Source organism: Pieris rapae, chromosome 10 (genome assembly GCF_905147795.1).
Source record: "Pieris rapae chromosome 10, ilPieRapa1.1, whole genome shotgun sequence".
Taxonomy (NCBI): domain Eukaryota; kingdom Metazoa; phylum Arthropoda; class Insecta; order Lepidoptera; family Pieridae; genus Pieris; species Pieris rapae.
The window spans coordinates 1,395,421-1,420,476 of NC_059518.1; the positions used below are offsets into that span (position 1 = coordinate 1,395,421).

The 25,056-nt window shown below is 32.3% G+C and overlaps 3 protein-coding genes across 5 annotated transcripts in view; 1 reads left to right on the forward strand and 2 right to left on the reverse strand.

Moving 5' to 3' along the window:
* LOC110997899 (folliculin-interacting protein 2) overlaps positions 1–15,496 on the reverse strand; it is a 31,785-nt gene extending 16,289 nt beyond the window's left edge. The window contains exons 1-6 of one of the 3 annotated variants that reach the window (XM_045629863.1): positions 15,217–15,496; positions 14,005–14,185; positions 9,693–9,805; positions 5,334–5,494; positions 2,238–2,339; positions 670–794 (exon numbers count right to left, since the gene is read on the reverse strand). In XM_045629863.1, the coding sequence (XP_045485819.1) occupies positions 670–794; positions 2,238–2,339; positions 5,334–5,494; positions 9,693–9,805; positions 14,005–14,185; positions 15,217–15,290 (756 nt within the window). In that variant the 5' untranslated portion in view covers positions 15,291–15,496. Of the gene's footprint in view, positions 1–669; positions 795–2,237; positions 2,340–5,333; positions 5,495–9,692; positions 9,806–14,004; positions 14,186–14,703; positions 14,906–15,216 lie in introns of those variants that run through there. The other 2 variants (XM_045629864.1, XM_045629865.1) reach the window with 2 other exon arrangements.
* On the forward strand, positions 15,085–17,150 carry LOC110997923 (lysine-specific demethylase 8). Its single transcript, XM_022266312.2, has 2 exons — positions 15,085–15,203; positions 15,518–17,150. Exon 2 carries the CDS (start codon positions 15,804–15,806, stop codon positions 17,007–17,009), a length of 1,206 nt encoding a protein of 401 aa, XP_022122004.2. The 5' UTR covers positions 15,085–15,203; positions 15,518–15,803; the 3' UTR covers positions 17,010–17,150.
* Positions 17,151–17,380: 230 nt separating this feature from the next.
* Positions 17,381–24,470, reverse strand: LOC110997917 (isovaleryl-CoA dehydrogenase, mitochondrial). Its single transcript, XM_022266298.2, has 9 exons — positions 24,320–24,470; positions 23,528–23,654; positions 22,308–22,386; positions 21,477–21,582; positions 20,720–20,881; positions 19,841–19,996; positions 18,524–18,715; positions 17,770–17,938; positions 17,381–17,550 (listed from the first exon to the last, which is right to left on the reverse strand). Exons 1-9 carry the CDS (start codon positions 24,428–24,430, stop codon positions 17,417–17,419), a joined length of 1,236 nt encoding a protein of 411 aa, XP_022121990.2. The 5' UTR covers positions 24,431–24,470; the 3' UTR covers positions 17,381–17,416.
* Positions 24,471–25,056: the final 586 nt, after the last annotated feature.

Sequence of the window (25,056 nt, forward strand, 5' to 3'; positions counted from 1 at the left end):
TATAGCGATAAGAACATCACATGACTGAGAATGTACGGTCATTCATGTGATAAATCACGAGTGCTTCGATAGTAGATAAATAAAAGCCTGTTAAGTAAATAAATCGTGTCTGCATTTGTAATTTCGGTAATCGTCAAAGTAACGGAATATTTCTTTCAGCAGAGAATTCGAGATATGCAATGCGTTTCCTTTGAAATAGGGCTAGTAACTATCGTGATAACCGAACACTTATTGCCATGAAAAAGAATAATTCTTACTTCTATAGCGACGCGTTTTCTTTCAAATATGGTTAGTAATCATAGTTATATCGAAGTACTCGTTGTCATGGCAACGGAGATTATCAGTTTCTATAGCAACGCGTTTCCTTTCAATAGCGAAAATAACACTACATTTCATTTTAAATTTATTTAAATTGGCAACATGGCATGGCAACATCAAATATAAAAAAAATATGTATGTAAATAAAAATTAATCGCAAAATATATTGTTAAGCTCAAAACTCGAACACGATTAGTACGACCAATACTTCACTAGATGAAAAAATCCAGAGGGATAGACACATATTATATAGCCAAAGAAAGAGTGCTATAGAGAGAGATAGATAATAGAGAGGTGGAAAGACAAAGACAGCGGTTAATCTAGGAAAATAAAACTATAGAAATCGCTTACCTGTGAATCAGTGGAAATCGTGGAAATGGTGGGCATCCGTAGTGACGTAGAGAGATCAAATCGCGTCGCTAGACTTTGTGACGTGCGCCTGCGCAAGCTAACACTTGAGCTGAGCAAGCTGGATGCTGGGAAATTACACGACTATTTATACAATAAACTCGGTGTAGATTTAGACTTCTGTGATAATAAAGTTATTTGGTATACAGACGAAATTAACGTATCGTGTTGCTTGTCAACGCGTGTCAAGAGATGCTATTGACTCATCAGAATCGATAAGGTCGTCTCCTCATTCATTTTACATTCATCCCACAAGCACAGGACGCCTCTGAGTATATGATCAACGGCTATACAGACCCCTTATTGGCATTAGAATCGAGAATATTTCGCCATCGGAATCTATTTCGTACTTCTTGCGATATTTAAATTTTTAAACAATTTTTTTTGCTGACGCTGATAGTATGAGCTCACTGAAAATCGGTGTTTAATATCCATGAGTAAAGCTTTTGACGTTTTTAGTTAATCAAATAAATGTGTCATCTTACTTTCAGATCTTATATCATATCATCTATTAGCATTAGGGCATCGAGCCCGGGTTTACCCGGGCCGTAAAAACCCGGGTTTTCCCGGTTCTGAGGATTACAAAAAAAACCGGATTTCAATTTTTAAAACTCGGGTTTTCGGGTTTTTCGGGTTTTTTTTTATACTTTTGTTTTTGTTGTTTATTAAGTTTAAAGCACTTTGAATGCAATAATAAGTAAATTGAATAAAAATTCGCTTTATAAATTATTATTTATGACACAAAAAGTAGCTTCCTTGCTACGTTCCTACCCATAAACAAGACATGCAAGTTAAATGCGCGTCCATCTCAGGACATGAGAGGGGTGAACTGTGGAGCAGTTGAGAGGGGAGGGTGTATCGTTGCGCGGGTGATGAATACCGGCGCCATTTGAGACTGATGCCAACCCAAGTATGCAGGTTATGGTGTCTCATATGGCTGCAGCTGATGGAATTTCTCTTAGAACGTTCTCAAAATCACAAGATTTAAAGTACCTTTCTGAAAAGACCGGAAACAAATTACCAACTACTGCTGATACCGTTCGCCACATAATTCTCAAAGACTTTGATAAAAGGAAGCTAGAAATAATAAACGAGATAAAAATTATACTGTCAGATGAAAAGAAGTTTTCGATATCATTCGATGAATGGACATCTATGAAAAATAGAAGATATATAGGGATCACTTTACATTCACCAAATTTTGCAAGGGATAGCAGTTTTCGAAATCTAGGTCTCATACGCATTCACGGGTCCATGAATGCTTACAATTGATTGAGGCCAAAAGATCGAAATGCTCGAAAAAACCGGTCTACCCGGGTTTTGATTACTCTTAGACCCGAAAACCCGGGTTTTCAGAATTGAACCGAGTTTCGATGCCCTAATTAGCATATATGATGCAATAAAATCACTGCGTAGAATTTACGACTCGTAGTTTGGATATGAAAACCAGAGTCAGCCACAGTTTAATTCTATATATACAAGGGCTTAGATAGATTGTAAAAGATACTTACATGAAAACGAATATTCTTGGTTTTCATCCCAATTTTCCATTACGGGATAGAAATCTATGTTCGACCCCATTGTGCTGTATGAAGACTGATCGCCATAGAAACCTGTGAATACAAATTGTTTTGTAAGGATTTTCTAATTTCCTTCTGCAAAAACCAACCAAGAAGTTCAGGCCTCTCTCTTTTGAAATCTTCGCTCTTCGCGACTTTTACGATTTAAATAGTTGTTATCAGAAGCTGGATATATTCGGTTTTAAAGAAAGCATCGTAAAGTGCCTATCTCAAACTTAATCCGCTGTTTAGCTGGTAATTTTAGTTTCTTACTGCTTTGCAAAAAATTCTGGTATTTTTATTTTATTATTTTTATTGTATTTTTTGTACCATTTATGTTTACCTAAATTGTCATACACAGATAGTTAGATAGTATGTAACATAAACTGTTTATTTTATTATATTATGTAAACGTTAATTGATAAATAATTATATATAATCTATAAGAATTATTAGATTTGTCTGTAATAGATAAACACAAATGCTGAATTGAGAGTAAAATTCTTTCACCAAAAGTAATATTGAGCTTCCGTTGCCGGTGTAGGGCAAAAACTACGCAAAAATATATCAAACCAAATTGGTTTTCTTTAATGTTATATAGTCCAAGACAGCATTTCATACATGTTATCCTTTAGGAATACAGTTAGGTTAATTAAATTTGTTTAAAAAGCATTATTATACATGATGTGTATATTGTAGTAATATTACGGTTAGAATAACTTTATTTCTCATATGAATTAAAAAATTCGCTTACTGAGAAAAACATTACAAGACTAAATAATTATTACTAGAACGCACAGAAGGTACCTATACAAAATTTCACAAAACAAATACAGTAACAAAAATGCAGGTAGACACAACAGACTCGAAACGGTCAACCAAGCAAAAACATAGGTATTACTCTTGGAAATTCCTAACGAAAAGTGACCTCGTAACCAGGGTTGTGGTATACAGTTTTTTTCGTAATGTTATAAATAAAACAAAGAATAATACACTTAAATTTAAATGAAAAAACTAAATCTAAAAGATAAAAATAACAGTAATAAACAAACAAAATGAAAGCTTAAACCACATCAAGATTTAAGAGCCCTCAAAACAAAGTAACGGTAAGTTGGTAGACTGTTGTATAATCGAATAGGCGAGTATGTGATCAGTGTGTCTGACACACACCGTCGACCGAAGAGATTGCATTCTATCCGTTGCTTTTCAATCTGAGATTAACACGCGCACATCGAATCTACGACCTAAGGGATAAGTTTCGCTTTCTGACTTAAGCTTACACTGTTCATAAGTTTTGACATAGCATTAATTACATTAATCGTTTAATGTGTTAAACAATAAGCGTGGTCTGACGTTAATTATCAAACAGTAACCACAAGTAAAACTAAATACCGCGACCTACATGTTAATAGTTGCCTAATGGGGTTTGGAGCAAAGGACTGTTAATGTTTCTGTTTGGACAACATTTTTCACCATACCATTTAATATTTTAAGAAGCGGGAAGACTTTGACTTTAGTTAGCAGTACCAATTCAGTTCATTAGTTAAAATATTAAGCTGTAGATTGTTTAATGTAAACTTTAATTTTTTTATTTATTCATGTACATAATTGACTGTCTGTTTCGTAATTTTGTTTAACAATGTTATCAGTTTGTGTAACTGTAGGATTACTTATAAATATATTATTTTAATTCAAGTGTTTAAAGTTCCAAAATCTACAAAGGAGCTTTCTGCGTCATTGCAGTCGCTAAATGTACGCCCACTGTTTCGCCGGGATCTATAAATAAGCTCTTACGTAGGCGGAAAAAATTATAAGATCTGTTTAAATAAGGAAAATACTTTTTAATAGATATTTTATTTTACGAGAAAACTGCAATGTTTCTAGATTTTTCCACTACTTAAAGAACCTTTCAGTAGGCTGAAATAAGATTTCTGATTCTTTCAGGTGAGTCTAAACCTGGTAGAAAATTCTAATTTGCAGAATGTTACCTTAGTTTTCAGTAGGCCGAAACATTTTCTCAGACAGTTTCAGAACATGATTAGTTATCAAGAAATAAACACTTGATCTACGGTATTTTCTATCCGATCCCATAGCTACACTATGAACATCTTAAAGTATAGTATATCTATTAAGTTATGCACTCAAAATCGCAATGATTGCATTATTAATAATTTGTACAGTAAATAAAAGGTATAGATTTTCTTTTTATTGATATACTTATGTTCTTAGTTTAAATTTGTATTAATAAGTTTTCTATTGTATTAAGTTAATGTAATAAGGAAATACATTAATCACTATATTAAGAACGACGGGTGACGGTGATACTTCGCAAACCTTGAAAATTTAACCTAAATCTTATTCATGAATAATTCTAGATTGTAAAACCGCATTCATTTCCGTGGCGTTGACTTGATTGAGGTTGACTTGTTTTTGCATATAAAAATTTTACATTTGTCACTGCCTTTGTAGGCATTATCCAGCTCTACAATTTATCTCTAGAACTCAATCATCGATCTCTTATTAACACTAAGAAACGTTTTAGTTCAACCGTTTTTTCTTCGAATTTCTTTGCTTATTCAACTATCAGTAAGGGCTTTAGTTTACTGGTGAATATATAGCCTATGTCACTCAAAGATAACGTGGCTATCTATTGGTAAAATTATATTTAAATTCGTTTATTAACGCGAATTTATAAAACGATCGAAAAGCACTCAAAACGCAAAACATAACTGTATACGTATGAAAATGGCCCGGTTAGCATGACTACAACATTTTTAGCCATTCAATTACTACGTAAACAGATTTACTACATCTATCCCGCTTGTGAGCAAAAGTTGGCGAAGCCCGTAAATAGTATTATGCCCCCTGACGTAATCACAATCAAAATCCCTCCAACCCCCAAGTCATCAAAAATAAGGACCCCCGATAGAAAAGAAAGACGTGGGGGTCATTACATGGTGCGTAATTTATTTGAATTTCTGGTTAACGGATTTCGTATTGTCGTTAATTGATGAGACGTGTATATAGATTATTTTTAATGCAACTGACCTGAATCACCACGATCAATTGAGAAGCTCAAGGACCCTTCCTTCGTTGGTACATTTAATGGCAAAGAAGAATTTATATCACTTATATTTCCATTTATATCCGACTTGCCACGACTTGTTTTCCTTGTTGTTGGTACACAGAATATCTTTGTACACATCAGCCTAAAAACAGAAATTTTACATTTGACGGATACTATTTTATTAACATTCAAATGTTTGTAATGTGCATGTAATGTATGTATGTATTTCTATATATGTTCTACTTTTATTATATATTTATTTGCATACTCGCTAAATTCACAAACATTGCATTATTTATTTATAAAAAAGGTTTAGGTTTTTATATTTTCTTACTTTGTTTATTTTATGTTTTTAGTTTAACTTCTATATTCAAAAGTTTTCTATTTATGTTACTGTAAAAATAGAAAGGAAATAAATATTCGTGCAAGTAAAAGATAATAAATTGTCAAAATGATTTGTTAAAGACTGACAGTAAGTAAAGGGCTTGTCAGCAAGTAGAGTCAGCAAAACCTATTTAAACTTGAGGTTAGATATTCCGCTTATGTAAGCTTTAACTCTTTACGACTATGAGTTCGAGTCCTTAATGTACACATTAATCTGTATATTACTGTACCATTATTTTATATAAACGACTTAGCAAAAGATAGTCTACAATAAAAGAAGATTCATGCGTATTAATTTTTTATACACAACATTGTACAATGTATACTCGTAATGCCGAAGACAATTTTAGCTAGGTGCTGAGTGATTAATAGATGACCGAGGTAATCTTTTAGCCTTAAATTTGTTGTAATATCTTACATTCATAGTCACTCATTAGATGTATATATATATAACAAGTACTTGCTTAAAGTAGTATTAGAAAATAAATTTATAGCTAAGCATAGACACCCACACACACCCACGACTGCCTTTTTGGGCGTCCCGTAGGCTCGTTTGCCCCCTTTCATATAAATAAAAGGAAATGAATAGAGGGTAGTACAAGGAGCCGTAAACGAAGTACGAAGCTCAATTCGAAGGACAATTCTTAATCATAATTTGTAACGTTCGTGAAACGACATCACGTGCTTCTTGCACAATTTTCCTTTCACATTGTGTCGGTATATAAAAATATTTAACTACAGATGGTGATGCGTTGCTGGCACAAGAATTTCTACGCTCTTTTCTTAAGGACCGTAAGTCGAATTGGTTCGGAAATCCTTCAGTGAAATATTGAGACGAAAATATCTATAAATTTTTAAGGTCTAGAACATTATCGTTTTTAGCCAGTATGAAGCCAGCTGCCCAGTGAACTATTTCCGAACCAATTCGACTAAGGGTCCTTTAAGACAACTTTGGCAACACTTGCGAGCCTTCTGGCAATCCATGGGCGGTATTACTTAATATCAGGTAAGCCTCCTGCTCGCTTGTCTCTTGTCCCGCATTTAAAAAAACATTGCCATTGGCATTTAAATTATATTACCTCAATAAGTTTTTAAAATTAAGGTGATTTATAAAAAAAACCGTGTGTGTACTTATTTACTCTCGTTAGAAATTATGCTTCTTTGGCGTAACAATATAGGTATCTTTAGCTAATTTTGAAAAAAATCTTTTCAAATTTTTTTATCTTTCGCCGTATTATACGTGTGTAGAAAAAACTACCAATTTGTTTGTACACTAGCTGAGTTCACAAGAGTTCACAAGACATATCTTTTTTGTTTTTTTATCTAGGATAATGTTGACTATAGCTAACTTCAAGGTGTTGGTTTTTTGTGACGGAGTGCGCGCGAATCGAAAAAGATATTCTCATCATTTTTCCATAATGCGCGTATTTGAATTTTATATATAATATATAATAATAAAAAATATATATTTTATAATTTATATATATATATATATATATATATAAATTCAAAATCATCACAGTATTAATAGACACGCTATGAATGTATCGTAAAAGTACGTAAACTAAAATAGAAATCTGTTGATATTTATAAAAATTATTAATCTACTAATCAATTAATAATAATTATTATAAGGTCAAACCACTGCAATACGATAAGCATTTGAAGGATAATATTATTACGTATAGTGAAGACAATCTATTAATGACTTTGGTTTCCTGCAAGTACCAATTGTGTATCTATAAAGTAATAAGTACTTTGTATACACATTACAATTTGATATTTATTTATTGACGATAATATCGAAAAATAATATAAATAACCCACTCTGGGAATATATAAATATGTCGAGCGTCGGCGATATATGGAAAGTATATATAGTATCAATTATATAGTAGTAAGTAATTATTTGATGAGCTCTAAAGTATGAAATTGCAATTAATAAATAAAACCGTATACAATTGAAATATTACCGTATATTAATCCCTTTAAAAGGGAATGAAAGATCAGCATGAGTCTAGGAGACTAAAATTAGGCCGGCTGTCTGACGGAAAAGTTTCTTACGTAAAAAAAATATGATATCGCATTGAAAATTACTTGATAACTTACTTCTAGTGTATGAGGCCTGAGAGATGATTTGTCTCTTTTCATCACATAATAAACACATTTTCACTGAAAGAGACAAGTCAATGCCTTTGTGAAAAATGTTTTTTTTTTGTAACTGCTAATTAATAAATCAGGTTCGAATTGATTGACGTGGAATAAGTGATACCAAGATGATCTTATGTTGCAAAATAAACTTTTTTTTTTATCTAAATATAGCCACACTTTTCTTGGCCGGCGGCTGAAATTCGTACAATCGTCGCCATTTTGTATTGTCAGAACGACATTGTTTATTTTCTGTAATTTCTTGATGCGTACTATAACCAAAATCTAATAAAAATACAACCGAAATATATTATTATATTTTTACTCCTTCCATTAGTAATAACAATGGCAAAGTTTTGATTAGCAAACGGTATTGGTATCTTCGAAGATATTATATTAATAGAAGAGAGATAGAATATTAATAAAACAAAATTTGTCATATTTATTTTTATTTATTTATCCTGTATCGCCTTGTACAAAAACACACAACAAAAATAAAAAAAACAGTTTTAAAAGATATAAGGCAATCATATCAGTTGTGTCATATTTATTTAAGCCTAGAACTGTATTTTCTAGATACTAGTATACATAGGTTTAATTAGACATTTTAATAAATTATTACGTTAGCCTGCATGACTTCAAATTATTCCCCTTAAAATGGGTAATTTTTATTTACTGGCAATACTAATATCGACGACTACGACGTTTTTACCGACCAAGAAAGTTTGTGGCACTGTGATTTCTAAAGCTTTGTAATACGCAAAAAAATCAATACATAAAAATCATTTTCTTAATTAACATATAAATTTTATTCGCACTATTCAATGATAAAATATTGTCTCAATTACACGTTATTGCGTAATTCTAACGTTATCTGGTTTTGTCCAACTCTAGTTAGTGTGCGTGTTTAATATTTTACGTCGATATACATCTAAGAACGTCTTAATTATAAGCCTTGATTAGTAAAGGCATCGATTCGAAAGTGATAAATAAAATACATATCTATTTTATTGTATATTTATGTTCGCTGTTTATGTAATATATAACAAGTAACAAGAAAATACACTTTGACTAGTTATAACTCTTAAACTACTGTTTCAAATTGAATGAAATTTGAAATATAATGAGTTTGCACAATGCCCGTTTGGCATTAGTTTTGTCGACAGCGAAGAAATAATCGAAAATTGATATGCCAATGTAATAATAGCCTTATATCATAGCTTTATTCTTTGTTACGAACACAATCAACAAGTTTAAATCTGCTAGTTAAAAAATCTATAACAAAATAAATCAGTGACGCTACAACTTTTTTAGTTCTGGGCCTCAGATTTCTGTCTCTTTCACGATCATTTGTTAATCTAATAGGCAAGTATCAGCCACCTGTGTCTGACGCCGGCGACTTTATGATATAAGGCAAGATCCTCACGATGTTTTCCTTCACCGTGTATAAAGTGTGCATAGATGGAAAGCCCATTGGTGCACAGCCGGGGATCGAACCTACGACCTCAGGGAAGACAGCCGCACGCTGTAGCCACTAGGCTAACACCGCTCGCCAAAAAACCTATAAGAGATAATTATTTCTCTAACGTAATAACTATTATGCCTTTCGTATCGCAGAATCGTAAATAAGGGCCAGTAAGAACAGTGTCTTCCCTTAATAGAGAGTGTATTAAGTAAGTAAGTAGTGTTATTGGACACATATTAAATATCCTTTTATGTAAATTAGGTAAGTTTTAAATTACTTATTAGTCTTTAGTTAGACAATGTTACATTGTGCAGAGCAAATTTATAAATTATGTAATACACACCTTTTAGGGTCATCCATGATGTGAATTTTCAATGAGACACTCTTGCAGTTCATGGCCACAGCTCCGAACATCATCTCACCGAGTACGCCCGCATCACTTGCTGGGCCTTTATACTAAAAGGGAAAAATTAAATTTTAATCCATATATTTCAGAGACAAAACACAAATATATTATCTGATTTACTTATACAGGGATATCGATAAGAGTTTTTGATCTTGGCAATATCAATTCAAATTCAATATTTATTAATGTATGTAACATAATGTACACTTACAAACGCCAAAAAAAAATTTTTTTTTGAGGTTCATAAGTGTACATTGTATACAGTTACCCCCTATAACATATTTTCAGATTACGCGATTTTAGTCCGTCATATAACAGGGATAGTTAATCCCCCATATAACGCGGGGATTTCACACGTAATATTTCTGTACTGTGATATTTATCATGATTTTTACGCACGTTCATAACATGTTTTTTTTCTTAATGTTCGATTTTAATCTCCTTTAACGAGTAAAGTTAATCGTGAGTCTTCATATATAACGCGTTGTATGATACAAGCCTTATGCGAGTATACTCTTACAACGCGTATCCTATGCCGGAACCAATTTACTGTGCTATACCGGTTACTGTAATACCTTCTCGAATGATTGTTAAATCACAAAAACTATTTAAAAGCATCATAATTTACAATATAATTTTAATACTGGATTTGTGTTATGTCGTGGTTGTCCCATCCTAAGCAACAGTACTTAGTTTCGCGTATTACCAAATAGTTTGCGTAACTGACTGTCTAAGTTCTATGCCTATGTTTAGCAGTGATTTATAATTGTGGTGTTTTATTTATTCAAGTTTACCACATCATACATAATACTATATGTACGTTAAATGTCTCTTTTATTCAAAATGTATGGCAATTAAGTTAAACGTAAACGTTACATGTAAACATAAAACGTTAATATATATATATATACAGGAAAAAAAACCAGCAAGACAGCAGCTTAGGCATGAGAAAGGCACTAAACAATGCCTTTTTTAAAATTGATAATAAAAATATTATTTTGTTTCTTTTAGTAAAAACTTGTTACTTAATCTTTCACATACATTAAAGCTCATACATAAAAAATGAATATTACATTAACAAATACTATTATATCGAATGATGTCATTGATAGAAATCTCGAACTTTGATTAACAAGTTCCCTTGACCTTAAAAGAGATCGTTAACTCTGGTCGTTTAACTTTCAAACAATTTGCAAACGATGCAGTGTTGTTTATATGCTATTTTTCTCACGTTGTTATGTTTCTAAATGCTGTATATACAAATAAACACAAGTAACATAAATTCTTAGGCATGCATCGGGCGATCTTAATGCTAACAACCGATCTTTTCCATGTTTTCCACCCTAATCATAACTAAAAAAAGAAACACTAAAGTGCATAAGCAAATCAACAAAAAATTACAAGTAACTGAATGATAATAAAATAAAATAGACTAAAAATCATCTTACGCATCATGAATATATAGAATAAAGAAGAGTGTAGATCCACTTCAAAACAATACCGCTTTATTAATAAAACGAAATCAGTCTAATTGCACTATGTTAATATAAGTACGCTTTCGTCTCTTTCTACCGAATTTCATTAAAGCTGTGATGAAAAGAGACAGATCAATACTGTCAGTTTTCATTTATAAAGGGTAATTTAATGTATTAGAATTTACATTGCTAGCCCTCAACTCGCAAAGGTCAACCTGTGAAAACCGAAACAATTTTTCCAGAAATCAAATTGTGCTTCCTTAATTTAACAAAATATTTCATCAATTGTTGTCACTGGACAGTTTTCAATAAGTCAAATAAAAAACTCTGTGGAAGAGACTAATATATTAATACCTTTTATGTGTGCCGATGTATATATATTGTTATAATTATATTTATGTTATCGTAGCGACGCCATTGCAATTGTTCGGGACAAATTCTACTTGTTCTTTTTTCAAAATTGGGCAAACGTGATTACGGCTATAACAGTAACTACCACAGCCTATGAATATTATCAATGGTACTTATTTTCTTCAACCACAGATTAGCGTGACACTGAGACAAATAATCAACGTTATAATTAGAAAGTCCCGCTAAGCCAATAATAAATGCGGACATTACGTTAACCTTAGAAGCCGCATAAAATATCACAGTTCACCGTTTCAAACACGCATCACGTGAGTCGAGGTGAATTATTAAAAGCCGGTTTATAATCGGGAAAACGGCGTGTCTATTAGGTTAGGCCTACTAAGTGGTTTAATGTTTTAGGCAAGTCTACGAATAGTCTAGCTCTTGAATACGATTCATCCTTCAGCTCTATATGAAATAGCCTTAATTAAATATCAAACTCATGATAACAATACGTAACCAAGTACACTTATGGACGTCAACAGAAAATTTATAAAATTGATTCTAAATTTACATTTCCTACCAGTTCGCAAGTCAAGGGCGTAGCGCGAACAAGAACTGGCAAGAAACTCTCCGCCACTCTTTTTTGAGCCATACAAATTGTTTGTAAGGTAGAGCGGCGATAAAATTTGATCTGGAGGAAATCAATCTCTATTGCTTATAGGATCATTTAAATTTTAAATAATCCCAAATGTTTATATATTTATTTTATTTTTATCTATTTAATATGCAAATACTATTCTATTGTATTACTGTTGGATGTCCCTTACCTTATACATCCGACACATTTTCATAATATTTCCGTGATTGACGTAAAAATTTCGACAATAATTTAAAATTAGGTCAAGGTTCATTTAGTCTTAAAAATATGAAGTCATCAATTAAAAGTAATAAATTCCTAAGCATCAGTACACACTACTTTAGCTTAGCGAGCCACATTCATTAATATGAATGAAGCTAAAATTACAGTACCAAGTATTTACGTTGTAATCAAAAAGACTAACATCTAAAGTGGTCTAAATATAGACACGAGTAGTGCGAATAAACTGTGAATTGAGTCTCGTGACGATCAATTGTATGTTATTTTTATGCTGTAACAGTTAATACGATCTCCACAGACTAAAACAATTAAAATTAAAATTATTCTTAATTTAAAAAAAATATGAACATTTGTTCTCTACTGAGTTCACACAGATTGAAGATTACATGTACATAGAATAATAATGGCTGATTACACAATAGAAGATCTAATAGAACTGCTAGTGTTTGTAAAGAGATGGGATTCATGTCTTGTTGATATTATTGCATTGGCATTCTGCCTAACTATATATTTTTTAAATTAATTTAACTAATAAATAATGTTGAAAACTATGATTAAATTAGGTATAACCTTTACGGATTTCAAAAAAAAAATATGTTAGATTTCTATTAATAATACTAGCTGACCTGGCATACGTCGTTTTGCCATGTATATCATTTATAATAAAATATATGGGTTGATCGTAAAGGGTTGAAAATTTAGGGTTGTATGTAATTTTTAATGCTGTTGATACAGTTGATAAAAAAGTAAAAATTTACCTAAAAATTAAAAAAATGTATATTTAGGGGTGGACTACCCTTAACATTTAGGGAGATGAAAACTAGATGTTGTCCGATCCTCAGATATACCCAATATGCTTACAAAATTTCATGAGAATCGGTCAAGCCGTTTCGGAGGAGTTTAAGCACAAACACCGCGACACGAGAATTTTATATATAAGATTATTTTAAACTACTAGCAGACTCGGCCCAGCTTTGCTGTGGCTAAGGTTTCTGTTTCAAGACATAGTAGTAAAGTATTCAAGTGCTTATGTGAAACGTTTGTACGTTTAACGCAGCGCCATCTGCTAGAATTGTATCAAATAATAAACAAATAATTTGCAACAAATTAAAATTGCGACTATAATTTGAGATTTAAACTATCCTATCTCTCAAGTTGGATCGAACTGCACATGGTGTGCGAATTTTATTATAATTGGTTAAGTGGTTTAGGAGTCCATTGAGGACAATCATTGTGACACGAGATTTATATATATTAAGATGTTTCCAATGCTAGCTAGCTAATTTTTATCAAATTCAAAATCCCAACTAGGAGGATTTCATTACAATAATAATATATTTATTTCAGTTAAATATAATCTGTTATTTCTCAGGGACATATTAAAAACTACATTAAAAAAATCAGTAATTAAAATATTAAACTGACAGATTCATATTTGTTACAAAATTAAGCATTGAAAATCCATTTCTCAAAAAGAATTATGGGTTGTCGACACTGAAAATCTCAGGTTTTAATTATTTCATATATTTTAATAAAAATTACTTACCAAATATGTGTGGCCCTCTGACACTTCCAAAATGCAGGGAATAGTGCCACTTTCAGGTTTGTCATTTTTATTCGCTGATAATTTCTCTATTGTTGATGAATCAAATAATACTTTTTTCCCTCTCTTTTCACACTCTTTATATAGCAGTAAACGCACTTGCTCTATAGCTCCTTCACAAGATCTATTAAAAAAACACTCATTTTTACACCACCACTATAAAAGTACTTCACTTTACACAAGTAGGCCTAGCAACAATAAAAATATTTTTTTATATAGCAAGAAATAATAACTAATACAATAATGTATAAATCATAAGTAAAGCATTAACTTCTGTTTTTCATTTTAAGTATGAAGAAAGTACATTCAAAGCATATAAGTATACAACTTAACTTTCTCTTGCAATACAAGTCACATGCTTTAAACCTACATTTCCGTGTTGCAGTATTTAATATTTACCATATAATTCAATTGTAAACAAAAAGTTATTCATATTATGCTTTCATATAGCAAATCCTATGTTATATTGGTTTTATTTTAAGGCATGTGCAATATCTATGTTCTACTTCTTGTAATATGCTCCAAATAAGATTTCAAATCTAGAATCTACCTATTACAACACTTAAGTGAGTGTAGGGAGTATAGCCAGTTTATTGGTCAGTTTTAAAATAGCAAAATTTGTGATTAAACCAGTTAAATTACCTCAATATCATCTTAATACATAGTCGTTTACAATAATCTCACAGCTGTTTCCTAGTTTTAAATACAAGTACTATAGATACACACATGCATTTATACAGGAAATGCAATAGGAGTTTCACTATAAATGCACTCCGATAAAGAGGTGACAATAGGTAATCGGCCGAATTGTATGGAATGTGCTATCGTACTGGCTCGCGTGTAAATAATAAGTAAACATTGATTGAGAAGCGACCGTCCCCCTTCCGCTATGACGACTGACGTGATCACTGAACGAGCTCTCGCCCACACGTCCCCCCCGCACTAACCACACTTATCACATGTTTTCTGCCTTTCCGACCACTCGCCAACCGTGAAGTGTGAATCGCAGGCTATTGTAGAATCTGACGCTGAATGGATTGGTTGTCATTATAAGAAAATATTTGTGAAGCCATAGACGAAGATTGACAATGTGTTGTTATGTGCGCAATTACACAAACCCAAAAGAACATAATAAATGTAATGTAGGTCTCTTACCTGCTTCGTAAGTTCTGATTGTCATTGTTTTGTTTTCGATATCTTGTAACAAAGATCTTTTCTAATAAAGCCATTACGTCACACGCTACACTTCACAACATCTTCTTCTATAGGTTTATACTTCTTCATTATGAGAAATACGTTTTAAAAATCTCAAAACTTAAGTTATTTCCATCTATGAAAACCCTAACATTGTAAATAAAAATAAGAATTCATGACACTCGACAGCTGATATTTCATATTACATGCCCGGGTTGACAGATCTCTTGAATCTTGATTGAAGTCATGTGATTATCCACAGACCATAAAATGGGTGTAGCGGGCAGGATGAACTTAAATTTGCTACACGACGCGGACGATAGTATTACATACTATGATTTTGACAGTTCTGAGACTTCTAAGTTTAGTACCAAAAATGCCAAAAGGTAATCATTAAGTTTAAAGTCCCAATTCCTATAAATTTTACATATTTTATTGATATTATTGTCATTACAAGAATTTAAATTATGACTTTTAATCTTAGTCATAGTATATTTTAATAAACATTTAAAGTCTACGTCCAGTGTCGGATCATTCCTTTTCTAACAATGTCTAAATGTTTAGAAATTCGAGAAATGATATTTGCTTTTATGCCAAAAGTAATTTCTTCCCTAGATTGTGTCTCAGAATTGGATCAGGCTTCTTACTCTGTATTAGAAAGTTTTCTTCAAGGTAAATCATTAAAATCTAGAGATTCGATTGTTATAATACAAGGTGTGATTGATTATATGTATGAAAGTATTAACATAGGCAACTGGAAAGATGTGAGATTATTTTTAAGGCAAACAATAACTATAGCAACCTACCTTAAACTGATAGCACTTCTAGACAATCATTCTGAACTTACTGATTCAGTTATAAAGGATTTATTCGAAACAATTGACTTTGGAATTATGTTTGGAAGTTTAATTCCTAATGAACCACAATTACTACAAAAGTGTGCCTCAATATTAAATCCATTTATTTCACAAAATGACATTTCTATTGAAAATGATAAATTAAACTGTAAAGACAGTATAAGCCGTACAGTAATCCCTGAAGGTGTTATTAATATAGATTTAATTAAATGTCCTAGTATGGAAAGATTTTATACAGACTATATTATGCAAGAGAAGCCTGTAATTTTAGAAGAATGTATGACTCACTGGCCAGCTTTGTCAAAGTGGACTGACAGCAATTATTTCATAAAACTAGCTGGTTTGCGAACCATTTCTATAGAGATTGGCAAGGAATATACTGACTCTGAGTGGACACAAAAACTTATAACTATGAAAGAATTTATTGAAACATATATTTACCAAAATAAGGGTCCAACAGGTTATCTAGCTCAGTATCCATTGTTTGCACAAATTCCAGAACTACATGAAGATATAATAGAGCCCGAATATTGTAGTTTTGCAGAAACAGATGATAATGTCAATATTATGGCATGGTATGGACCAAAAGGTACTGTGTCTCCTTTGCATCATGATCCAACCAAAAATTTGCTGGCTCAAGTTGTAGGTGAAAAAAGAATTTACCTATTTTCTCCCAAGGACTCAGAAAATTTATATCCTTATGAAAGTGAACTTCTTGACAATACAGCAAGAGTAGATCCTAGGGAACCTGATTTGAATCAGTATCCCAAATACCAAAATGCTAAACCCTATTTTTGTGTATTAAAACCTGGACAAATGTTGTTCATACCACCAAAATGGTGGCACTTTGTTGAGTCACTTTCTATTAGTTTTTCAGTCAGCTTTTGGTGGACATAGCACATCCATTTTTGTTTGTAACATGAAAATACAGTGTAAACTCTATATAGTGACACTGAAGGAATTGTCCATTTTCTTGGAGAGTTGTTGTTATATGGAAAGACTTGTTAAATAGTATGTATTACAGAGTTGCAAACAGATTGACATATTTTCGTGAGTTTTATGTTAAATCAAGCGATTGGAGCTCACAATTTGTTGCAACTTATATAAAAATTATTTTTAACATCGGTTCTTTTTTCTACAAAAATATATAAAGCCCAAATAGGTAATTAATTTATGAAGGCTTACCTCTAAGAAATAACCTAGTCATTTAAGTTTGACAAAGTCTAGAATGTTTTCATTTACATTGTAACCCATAAAAAAGCAGAAAAAACATTTAAAATATATTTATTCTTAAGTATACATTTTTATTTATATTCAGCATTTAATGCTCGTCCTATTAGCATTCTTCTAATTTCAGATGTACCAGCACCAATTTCATACAGTTTTGCATCTCTGAGTATTCTGCCAGTGGGGTAATCATTAATGTAACCGTTGCCCCCTGAAACACGATTCAGTTGTTAAAGTGAATAGTTAATTGACAATGATTTTTACTGCATATGTATTTATAAATTCACTTTCCACAAGCCAGAGTCCATAGACATTTCCATTTTATAAATTTTTGAACCTTTTTGTAGGTACTTGCATATATTTTTAGTGTAATTGATAGCATATTGGAAAATATCGGCCAAATGAATTCAATTATGTAAAAATGTAATACCTAATATCTGTATAGCGTCTAATGCTATTTGTGTAGCCTTCTCCGCGCTGTATAAAATAACTCCTGCGCAGTCCTTGCTATTTACATGGCCTTCGTCGCAGGCTTTAGCCACGTTGTAAAGATAACATCGAGTGGCACTTAACGTTGTATACATATCAGCCATTTTCCCCTGAAAATTAAATTTATGTATTACTTTTTATCGTTAAGATATTAAAGAAAATGTAAACTCAAACTTCTTTTTTCATAGATATAAAAATAGTGAATTTTAATTTTACTCAGTAATTTTAGACGCTGAGAACTAAGTTTGTCCCGGGTTCAATCACAATCAATCAATTCAATATGATTTGGATTTGGGAAAAAGTGAACCTTTGTAACTGACTGTACATTAAGTAATAATCTACACAATGTCTATACTTGAAAATAAATTTTCGATTATATTCCTAAAAAATTCATACATTTATATCTATACTACTCGTTTTATGTTTGAGAGGTTTGATTTTTTTTGCTGACAAGAGGGAGGGGGGGATAAATTGCAGTAAATCTGCTAAGTCGTACTTGAACGGCCTCCTACTGATAAGCAAATTTTAATTCGAAATAAATTATATTTAAATGCGTGATTATCGCAAACCTATTAAATATTGTGTCCCTATTTTGACGCTGGATTTGGAATAAAATAAAAATGTTATCGATTTAGAATTAATTTTGTTTGGTTGCTTTTATTATTATAACATAGAAACTTTAATAGTCGATATACCTGTAGAAGTTGAAATTCTCCTATATTCTTTCCAAATTGTTTTCTAGTGTGCGCGTAATGGAATGCAGTATCAATAGCAGATTGCATAAGACCCACCGGTCCACCGGCAAGAACTAACCTTTCTAAATCCAAACCAGACATTAGTACATAGACACCTTTATTTACTTCGCCTAGTACGTTTTCAGCTGGAACCTAAAATACATACATATATATTAAACTATTTGAAGAAGTGGTTAACAATGACAATAGAAAACATTTTACTATGCTATAGGTAAGTAGTGCCAATTTCCTTACAATGTAGGTAGTTCAGCGTACAAGTAAGCAGCAACTGTAAATAGAGAGAAAAACCGATTCCATAGCTGAGGTACAAACTGCTTCCGAAGTAAGGGTAATCGCTTACTAAGAGATTTAACTTAGGTACACAACCCGTCCACTTCCTAACAATACGCATGAATTTACCCTGGATTTTACCGTGGAGTGGAATGGATGGAATGCGCAACTTTCCGTTTCTTGATATTCTACATTAATTTTCTCCACACACCAACTCTATCAAGAACGTTCTCGTTATAGACCTTCTGGGTCCAATTATTACGAAGGAAGCACGGGTACGGGTTGTATTTTGTATTCTGCCTTGACGTCCGATAATGAAACTCAGCTACAATTATTAGTCCTAACAACTCTACTGAACTCCCTCAATTCTTGAATTATTCTCAATTTCAATGGGATACCTATTATCCTGGTCAAGATTCCACTCATTTACAACCCAAGTTCCCAAATACTTGTTTTAGCGGCCATCCAGATAGATTAGGCCTTAAAGTGTCGCTCCGAGAAACAACCATCACCATCGTCTTCACTCTATAATACAGATTACAGACCAGGCCAGACCGTCTCTTTCACTAGTTACCTATATTAAATTTACTCTATTAACTGATCTGAGTTGTTGCTGATCTACAATAGGCTGTCCTAGTCTTTTATATCGGCTTATTCCCGTTTGTTCTGGATATAGTGGGTTATGTTCTGACGAGCTACCCTTCAGAAAAGAGTCTTTTCTTCGAGAGCTTCAGCCATCAAAAATCGTCTTAAAACTATAACCGTTTACCGCATAATATTATTATGCGGTAAACGGTTAATAATATTATTATGTTGATAATAATATTATTATTATCTTTATTTTTTAGTTGCGTACGCAATAGTGCGTAGGTAATATCAATAGATTAATCAATGTAGGTATTTTTTTTTATTAGACCCCCTAAGCATTTAAGTAACAATGGAATAAAATAATAAAAACCGCTACAAAGATGAAAAGCATATACAAACCTTACAATCTTCAAAAACCAATTCTCCTGTATTGGACCCTCTCATTCCTAATTTGTCTAATTTCTGCGCTGTCGAGAATCCAGGGAAGCCTTTTTCAATTATAAAGGCAGTGATTCCGTGTTGTGGCTTCGCGTTAAATTCTGTTTTGGCATATACCTAGAATATTATTTTTAATATAAGTGCTTATAGTTAGTTTATAGATTTCAGCTTTTTTTACTGATTTATTGTATATGGTAAATAATTAATATCATTTTCATTATAAAATCTTTATTAGGCTCCACTAAACTACGAAAGTATAATATTTGTTTAAGTGTTATTTTATTTACGTGTTGTTACCACGAGAATGTAAGTACGTGCTCCAATTTCATTATCTTTCACTCTCCATCTGATAAATAGCCATTATATAGCCATTAAATAGCCAAATCTTTGTTTTAATTTATTTTATTAATTATTTAGCGAAACAACTATGTGGAACATGGTGAAGTGCTTGCAGCTCCTTACAAACATTGGGTAAAACAAAAAACTTTGAGATCAAAAAGAGTGGCGGAGAGTTTATTGCCAGTCTTCTCTTCCGTTCTACGCCCTTGATTAGAGAACTGGCAGTAAATGTAAAACTGCATATTTGTTTTTTTATGTTCATAAGTTGACATTTTTTTACCTGAACGAAAAAATAATTTCTAAAATCTAAAGCTAGCATCGCGGCAATATTTGGTACAATATATGACCAAAAATGGAAACTTTGTAGCGACGCCTACAATGACTCCGAAACGCGCTCTCGTAGTAATTCCGGCGGCTAATACATAGGATATAATTTATACAAGTTGTATATATTTCTTGGCCTTTCGAAAGGAACAGTACACCATCCTTCATAACTCTTACCACTAAGACGTCAGCATCAGGTCCATTTGTTATCCAAAATTTGTTTCCATTTAAAACATAATAATCGCCCTTTTTCTCCGCTCGCAACTTCATTGATACTACGTCACTACCGGCTCCTGGCTCAGACATAGCCAACGCGCCCATATGTTCACCTGAACATAACTGAAAATAAATAATTTCGTGTGATTTATTCATTAGTCCGATTATAGTCTTAGCGTTAAGTATCGATTCTACCAAAAAAGTTTGATAGTCTCCGTTTTTTTAAGTTCGATCATACATATTTTAAGCTACCCACTGTAGAAAATAAACATGTTAAATGACAGATCAGATTAGATAATTATACATTATTTCGTACATAAGTTGAACACATAAGGGGAACTATTTAGTTTGCCAAAAAAGTAAGAATAGTTATGCTGAATTTGATTGGTTGTTTAAGACTATTTATTTAATATGGTTTAACTGAGTAAACTCTGTTTTATTCGTGTTTAAAAATTACATTGAATAAACTAAAAATGTCACTCACGGTTATGTGTTAAAATCAATCATCTTGGCTGAACCAAGTCTATGGAACTGGGATTTTGACGCAAGAATACAGACTTAGTATAGAGACTGCGCTAAGTTTGACTCACGTCCGTCCAGTCTTCCGTATTCCATACGGTTTTTATACATATAAATTAGCATTTAATTGTCTACTGGATCGTACTAGATAATTATATAATTTACACTGATTTGAATAAAAATATATGTAATAGTTTACCTTGGGTAAATATTTGCTCTTCTGTTCATGCGTTCCATTTCTGTTTATTTGATTGACGCACAGATTGGAGTGTGCTCCGTACGATAACGCGATCCCTCCGCTCGCTCTGAGGATTTAGATAAAATATACACAATTTCAAGTACAAATAATGTAATTAACTATTGTATTTTAGCACACCATTGTTGTCCATGACAAAGCTAAGACTAGAGGTTCTAGATTCGTTTGTGCGAGTAATTGGAATAGGATATTAGGCACATGTCTAATACTGACCTAGAATGATCATTGAATCGTTAACTGATAATTATTGAATTACGCTATTTAGATATATAATAGTAAAAATATCTAGTAATAGCATTTAATTCAGATACATTAATATTTGAACACGTTTCTATTTCAATCTTCGTTTGTTGTGTGTAGCAATGTCCTCTTAAATTTCTTTTCCTGAATTTGGTCTTTCCACCTTCTAAGATCTCCCTTTTTTCGTTTGCTGTACACTTGAGCACAAGTTTAGTATCTTTTTGCTCCACTTTTCTGTTCCTCTTGCCATGTACCCCGCCCCTTTCCACTTTAGTTCATTTATTTTTATTGAGAAATCTGTTACTTTAGTTGTTTTTTCTAAAGCTGTATTCTTCATATTGTCTATTCTTTTCTTCTCTACGGTATGGTGACGGTATTGATGTAGAAATTTACATTAAATTACAGTAAATTTATTAGTACCTACCTCGTAGTCCTGAGATAGATACTTCCTCGTAGAACTAGTACTGTTTAGTGTAGTTTAACTGTTATTATATTTATGAACGAATATTACAAAAATACTGATATTAAACCAACCTCGATAACTCTTCCATGATTAGACAATGATCAGAATATTTTCCGCCTGTCCCTCCATAATCAGGGTTTGCAGTTATACCTATAAATTTTAAATCATTAATAAAAATGCATTCTCCTAAAAAAGTATACCAGAACTATTCTCTAATAATATAATTATAACTACAAAAATTTTAAATATTCGTTCACATGGGATAATAATATCTTCCCGTTTATCGATCGATATGTTTCCACTACCGTAAAGTGAATGAAAATATTCCAAAGTACTTACCTATATTTGGTTAGTAAAGATAAAAATGCAATATTAATTTCTTCACTACATATTATAAAACAAAGTCGCTTTCTCTGTCCCTATGTCCCTTTGTATGTTTAAATCTTTGAAACTACGTAACGGATTTTGATGCGTTTTTTTAATAGATAGAGTGATTCAAGAGGAAGGTTTATATGTATAATATCATCCATTAAATAGTGGAGAAGTACTGTTATTTTTGAGGTTTCTAATGTGATGTCGTAAATAATTACATTTTTTCCGCTTACATTGCAAACGCAGGCCGAACCCTACGAGTTTTATCAAAATAATGCACTAAGTATTGTACACATTGAAAAGGTCTACAGAAAAGTCCGTGATGGTATATGTCTATCTCTTATGGGTAACCCAAATTTTTATATACAACGTTCACAGATTTTCTGTAGTGTATTTAGTATCAGCATTGCAACCGTGCAAAACCGGGGCGGGTCGCTAGTTTTATATATTCTTATGTTAATTACTGAGAGAATCTACTTGGTTTTACAATAAATTATTAATAAAAAAACTCAACTAAATAAAATTGTTTATTTTATTTGGAAATAATTTGTGGCCAGAGGCCACCACTCCTTTGATGCCCCGATGCTCCAAACCTACCTATGGCGCTGTGCTTCTCGCTAACTTACTTAATATTTAATTATTGAAAATATATTTCAGTTTGTTTGGTGTGTTTGATTTACTGTAGTTTTGTCGTTATGTACCATTATAGTAGAAGAAAGTTCCTATATGTTCAAAGGCCGGTAACGCACTCGCGAGCCATCTGGCATTGAGTGTCCATGGACGGCGGCATCTCTGATCATCAGATGCGCCCGGTTGTCTACTATTCCATATAAAAGACAGAATAACAGGTTAATGTTAGATATATGTAGTCTAGATTGATATAATATTAAGCACCGCAACGATTGTAATGAATACTTACCAAGTAAACCAAGGCTGCCAAGTTTTTTCCAGAACTCTCTTAGTTCTTTAAAATTATTTTCCTTATCAATCTCAGCCGCTTTAGGTGCTAATTCTTTTTGTGCAAAGTCAAATACCACTTGCCTTAGCTATAAATGAACAGATGTATTATGATGATTATTTAATTTAAATATGTATAACAAAATTTCAAGTTGTTAAAATATGAACATTGCAATGAGCGCTGTTAAAACAACAACATAGGTTTATATGTTCTACGAATCAATGTAAGTGCGTCTCATATATGTTCTCATGTTTTTGTGTAACATACGCTCACCTGATGATAAGTGATAACGCCGCCCAAGGACACTTACATTGCCAGAGAGCTCAGAAGTATCCAGCCTTTTAAGAACTGAGATCTCTTCTTGAAGGACTCTAAGACGAATTGGTTAGGGAATACTGCAGTGTGCAATGTGCAACTGGTTCCACATAGAGGTGGTGCACAGCAAGAAAGTGTTTAAAAAAACGTTCAGTTGTGAAACGACGGACGTCGAGGTGATACGGATAGTATTTTGTACTCTGCCTTGACGTCCGATAATGAAACTCAGCTGCAGGTCCAAACAACTCCTCTGAACAATCTCCAAGAAAAATAAAGGAGATGCAGGGAGACGCCACATATTTACGCAAGGGATCAAGGCAAAATACATCCAAGCCATGATCAACGACGATTCAAACTTCAAACCGCTCTTTTTTGAATAAGGTCAAATGGAAAATATGTTCCAAGTTCGGTTAAAAATATAAAAAATTACCACGTTACCTGTTGTTGTTCATCACTTAATCCAAAGATATGTTCATCTATTGGGTAATGTGACATGCATCGTTTATTATTTGCATTTAAAATCCGTTTAACACACAATCGGAGAGCCATAACACGACTTTTCTCATACACAACTCCTAATGAACTGATATCGCCGTCCGCCGACATAACAATTAATTATTTAACCCTTATTACGTAATTGTTAAGCGTATTATCGCATGTCAACGAAAACAATGATAAATTTAAATGCTAAAATGATAAAGGTCAATTTCGTATATGTTTAATTTCGGTTGATAAATAATTCTGGTTCGAGTTTTAATATTTCGAGAAAAATGGATAGAAAATATCGCTAAGCAATGCTATTACACCCAGTCTTTGGATTTGTTACCGAAATATATGAATTTAAGTATGAAATTGATCTTTTAACATACTTTTTGATGTTCACAACAATCACATGGATGAAATACGTAAAAAATAATTTAAATTAAGGAAACTAAAACACTGGAACCTTTGTAGTAGAGGCCAAACTTTAGATTGATTTTATAGGCGATGGCTATGAGGGAAGTCTTATAACAAATTAGTTTTGTTATGTCCAAGATATTATTGAAACGTTTTCTATCTATAGGAACTAAATCAATGGTCTTACATTGTTGACTTAAATTGCTGTTTTAATATGACAATAAAAAGATAAATAAACAGAATTCGTTTATAAACGAGGAGCGCTATAGGTAATTCTG